At 33.6% G+C, this 5,789-nt stretch overlaps 1 protein-coding gene across 2 annotated transcripts in view; it reads left to right on the top strand.

The window, feature by feature from the left end:
• The window catches only part of arhgap45a (Rho GTPase activating protein 45a), a 70,322-nt gene extending 64,533 nt beyond the window's left edge, over positions 1-5,789 (top strand). For both annotated transcript variants that reach the window (XM_056446135.1, XM_056446127.1), the window contains exons 22-23: positions 1,488-1,539; positions 2,024-5,789. In XM_056446135.1, the coding sequence (XP_056302110.1) occupies positions 1,488-1,539; positions 2,024-2,268 (297 nt within the window). In that variant the 3' untranslated portion in view covers positions 2,269-5,789. The remainder of the gene's footprint in view (positions 1-1,487; positions 1,540-2,023) is intronic.

Raw genomic sequence — 5,789 nt, 5'->3', positions numbered from 1 at the left:
TGAACTGTATTATCCTAGAGCAGTGATCACCAAACTTGTTCCTGGAGGGCCGGTGTCCTGCAGATTTTAGCTCCAACCCTAATCAAACACACCTGAACAAGCTATTCAAGGTCTTCCTAGGTATACTAGAAACATCCAGGCAGGTGTGTTGAGGCAAGTTGGAGCTAAATCCTGCAGGGACACCGGCCCTCCAGGACCGAGATTGGTGACCCCTGTCCTGGAGTGTGTTTGTGATTAGCTCTGCTTACATGCACCTATTTTTATGTGCATTTTGGAATATTGCATAAAAAGTGTTTACGGGAAATGACAAGATGTGCATACATTTTTTTTAAGTAAGTGAGTAGGATAAACTTTATCTGATTAGAAAAAATGAGCATGAACTACGATATAAACACATTTAGTAAATAAACTCCAGCATGTGCATCAGTAAAGTGATGTGATTTAGTTTGAACAGATGATAAAAATGATGACGTTAATGGACTTTGCAGTGTTTCCAGAACATTGTAAAAGATCTGAAATGTTGTTTTGCTCATTTCTAAAACCCCATCATCCACCAATCCGTCATCAAAGTGCTTCAGTATTATTATTCTTCTATTATTATTCCCTCCAGAACTGTCTTGAGCATCTGTCTGTGCTCCCAAAGAGCATCTCATGCCTCCAAAAGCCAACACGTTCACTGCGTTCATTGTGTTTCGTCTTCATCTTCTCATTTATTAGAGAAGTGGCTTCTGAAGGATAGCATTTTTTATTGTTAGGCTTTAACATTTACTAATAAATACAGACATAAAGGGGTTTCTTTTTCTGAGGAGTTAAATGCCATATGTGCATAAGAGAAGAGTTGATGGGCTGCTCTCAGCAACCTGCCTGTTATCGAGCATGGGTGTGTGTAAAATGCAGAGAGCTCTGAAATGTATGAACTGTGTGTTCGTGCTCTGAAACATTTGCCTAGTCGAGGGTCAAGGCCAACTGTCAAGAGAAGATACCAGAAAGAGGAACATTTGCTTGCTGAATGGTCCAACTGCCAAGATGACATCATATAAGTCAATAGGGTTGGGATTAGATAGTGTGTGAAAGACATTATAAAACATGGAGAGCCTAAAAGAGACCAGAGCTGAATTGAAATTACATCTCTCCTGCGCAGAACTGGTACTCTCTAACTTCTTGCATTCAAAATAAAACTTCTTCATTTTCAACTCAGGTCTCCGTCAATTTTTGAACATGCAATTTACCATTTGAGCCCTACACTTCTCCAAACTCACTAAACTACATTTCTCTGGTTGATATTTGCTCCAGTTTATCAGGAAGTGATGATTTTGTTCTCTTGTTTCTCATTAGATGGAAACGCCGCTGTATTTGCAAATGTTTTGTGTGATATTCCAGTTTTGCGGATAAATCTAATTGGCATCTTTGGATGGAAACACAGATCATGAGAATGAGAAAGTGGTACTGCTGTTAATGCTTAAATTATGATCTTCTTCCTCATTCAGGACAGCGAGACTGGAGCTCATGAAGAGCCAATCAGATCCCGTCAGGAGTGCGGTGAGACAACACTACATATTGCAAATATCAGAAGCGATAACTATTAAAAAATATATATATATTTAAATAACGGAGCAATGCAGTGGCGCAGCAGGTAGTGCTGTCGCCTCACAGCAAGAAGGTCGCTGGTTTGAGCCTCGGCTGGGTCAGTTGGCATTCTGTGTGGAGTTTGCATGTTCTCCCTGCGTTCGCATGGGAGAACATGCAAACACAATCCAAAGACATGCGGTACAGGTGAATTGGGTAGGCTAAAATGTCCGTAGTGTATGTGTATAAGTGTTTCCCAGTGATGGGTTGCAGCTGGAAGGGCATCCGCTGCATAAAACAAATGCTGAATAAGTTGGCGGTTCATTCCGCTGTGGCGACCCCAGATTAATACGGAGACTAAGCCGAAAAGAAAATGAATGAATGAATATTTAGATAACTATTAAATATTTTGCGTGTCTGTGTGTGTGTGTGTGTTTGTGTGTATGCATGTGCGCAGGCGATTCAGTGGGCTCGTCAGGCTCTCAGGAGCGCTCTCTGGAATCAGACTCGGATGTGGAGGATCTGGCTGCTGGATTCAGACCCAACCACCCACCTCTGGTCAGTCAGGAGAGCGAAACCAGCACAGAAGACGACCAGATGAGTCCCAGAGTGAGTCTAGATCTGAGCGGCCTCGTCTCCGAAACCATCCCAGAACAGAGCATCCCAGAGCCAGCAGAAAACAGCAGCAGATCTCAGCAGTAAGAGCAGAATCCTGAACATGTACTTACACCATTGCCAGAGCTTTGAGTGCGTCATGCGTATACAAGAAGCCTATTTGATCAAAAGCACAGTGATAATGTGAAGTATTACTGTTTAAAGTAGCTGTTTTCTTACTCAAATTTTTTTCCAAATATAATTTTATTTAATGTTTTTAGTGCAAAAACAAATGACATTGAGTAATAAGTTATATAAGTCCATCATTTATATAGTTACAATCCTGACTCCCACATGAAAAATTATAATAAAAATAAAAGTAATAAAATTAAATAGTAATTAAATAAACAAATAAGGACATAAGATGCTGAATTATTTTACAGAAAGGCAGATTACATTTCTTTTGTCCAGGCCGAGTCTTATTCTTAGGGACTTAGAGGTTCCCGGGTAATCAAAGAAAGGATCCCAGGTCTAATAAAATAGGAAAGGTTTGTTAATGCTACAGACTGCAAGCAGCCATTGATTTAAACTGGGGTGGTTCATTAATCCACTTTACAAGGGTCAATTTCTAAGCAAAGTAAACCAAAGCAACTCCAATCATTACTCCAGTCTTTAGTGTCACGTGATTCTTCAGAAATCACTATAATTTGATTATTTGATCAAGTAACGTTTATTATGATTTTAAGTAGGGATGCGCTGAAATGGAGTTTTTCAATTGATTCACTCGTTCAAATAATGTTGCTTCTTGTTCAAGCTACTTATTTAAAATCATCTGAAGCAACACAATTCTTGAGGTTTTTGGCGCATAACTTAACACATATAAGTAGATTCATTAGTAGAGTTAAGTTAACTTAATGAATTTGTGTTGGAAAAACAAATGAAGTGTGTGGAACATTTTTTACAGTGTTGAACAACTGCTTTTATTGTAAACCCTGATCTTCAGAGAAGCTTTATCTTCATTAGTCAGCTATTCTTTTCTATGGCCCACTTTCTCTCATAGAAAAATGCAGTAAAATTGTAAAGTATTATTACTCTTTAAAATAAACGTTTTCTTATTAAATGCATTTTAAAATGTCATTTAATTTTGTGATTTTAAAGCTGCATTTACTTCAGTGTCACATGATTCTTCAGAAGACAGTATACCTTGATTATTTGATGATCAAGAAGACATTAATTGTGATTATAAGTAGGGATGCACTGATATGGAGTGTTTGACCAATCGCCGATATATTGTTTTTATTTTCATTTTCAGTTTGTACACATTGAAATACAAAACTTTACATGCTTTTTACAACAATTACCTTGCTGCATTTACAAATTATACAAAATAAAAGGAAATGTATATATATTAAAAACTAAACAACCAAACAAAAAACACAAAATAAAATGCTCCTTTTTTCATTAATGGTCATTTATCCAAATAAGATCATTATAATCATACTGAGCACAATGTACTTACCGATATATTTGATAATATTATTTTTTTCAACATTTTCTGAATGTTGAAAGGTGCAAATACACATTTATTCACTCAAAAAATTTAGTTTGCTTCTTGTTCATATTTAAAATGATCCGTAAAACTATTCTTGAGATTTTTGCCGCACAACTTAATTGTTTAACTACTCTACTAATCTGCTAAATAATTTACTTATATTTGTTAAGCTGACTTAATAGATTTGTGTTGAGACAGCATGAATGAGTTTTGTGGAACCCTGCATTTGTAGATGAACAACTGACTTGAATGCAAAACCTGAACTTCAGAAAAGCTTTAACTTCCTAGTCAGCTATTGTTTTCTATGACCAACTTTGTTTTATACAAATAAAATAAAATAAAATTGAATGAAAATGAATGCGTCGCCCATTCACAAACATAAATATTTTTGCATGAACCTAAATAAATCTAAATTTAAATGCATAATTGTTGCAGTCCATCACAAAATGTATTTACGTTTATTCATCATAAACACCTTCAGTTATTCAAGAATTATTCATTTATAATGTTAAAAAAAGTATATTTATTTCAAGTAATTGCTGTTTTGAACATCCTGAAATGTAAAATAGATCTTTTCCACATAAATATGAAGCAGGAAAATATATATATTTTTAAATGTATAATAATAAAAAGCATTATTAATGATTGAGTACCAATAATAGAACAGCAAATCAACACATATAATGATTTTATGATTAATCATTTAACTAAAGACTGGAGTAATGATGCTGAATATTCAATTTTACATCAAAGCAAGTAATTAAATTACAATATGTAAACGATTACTATAAATTCTATATATTTCATCATTTTACTTTATTTTTTAAATTATAAATGCAGAATAGGCGTCTTATATAAACATTGAAATCATACTGATCTCAAACATTTGACCGGTAGTGTATATTAAACATTTATTTTATTTTATTGTATTTTTCTAGAATTGAAATCAGTCTCATTTCCAATACTATCTGATACTATCTGACTGTTTATATCATATTTTTGGTGTTTATATCCAGATGATGGAAGTTAAATTCTCTATATTATTATATAAATATGCACTAGTGTATAAACCATGAACGATTATTATAAGTAAGCAAGTAATATTCATCTCTATAGTACAGCGAATCATCATATTATAATGATTTCTGAAGGATCATTTAACTAATGATGCTGAATATTCAGTTTTACATCACAGCAGTGAATACATGTTTAACCTACATTTAATATGTAAACATTTATTATAAATTCTAATAATATTTCACAATTTGACTGTATTTTTTAATCAAATAAATGCAGAATATGTGTCTTATGAATTATTAAAATCTTAAATTGTTGATCGTAGTGCATATTAACTATTTTTTTCTATTGAAATCAGTCTTATTTCCAATACTATCTGATATGAACTGATTGCCTATATCATGTTTTTGGTGTTTATATTCAGATGATGTGTGGGTAAATTCTCTATATCATTATTATTATACAAATATGCACTAGTGTATAAATGAGCGAAACTGGAATGCAAACATTACTGAAACGTGTATTAATATAATATGATCCGTATCCTGTAAATATTCAAAGAGCTTTGCATAAAATCTCCATATATTTTTGGCCATAAGACGCAGAGTTTAACGTTTTGTTTTTCAATATTTATTATAGCTTCATTAATGCACTGGAGTTTGTTTTATTTTTGCAAATGAGCATGAAATTGTGTTACGGTTAAAATGAACTAACAACAGTCGTACTGCTGGTCAGTGCTGGTTTTAACGCTCGTATATATATTTTATATTACATTTGTGTTTTAATAGTGGTAGTAAGTGTGTATTATTCAGTCACGCATGTGCTTTATTTGTAAGTGTTTACATCTCATATTTCTGCATTATTATTGTTTCTGAAGTGATGTGTTGTGTGTCTAAATCTAGTTTAAAGGCGGGATTGTAGTGTCATCATATTAACTAAAAAAAATCCTTAACCAGTTGACCTGACTGTACCACATGGTGACTGAATTACAGCCTCTACAATGAATCTGTATATATTTCTGGACACATTTATATCCAATAAATATATAACTTGTACTTAA

Source organism: Danio aesculapii, chromosome 2 (genome assembly GCF_903798145.1).
Source record: "Danio aesculapii chromosome 2, fDanAes4.1, whole genome shotgun sequence".
Lineage (NCBI taxonomy): Eukaryota > Metazoa > Chordata > Actinopteri > Cypriniformes > Danionidae > Danio > Danio aesculapii.
Note: the sequence above shows the minus strand (reverse complement) of the source record. Positions and strands in the feature narration are given on the sequence as shown.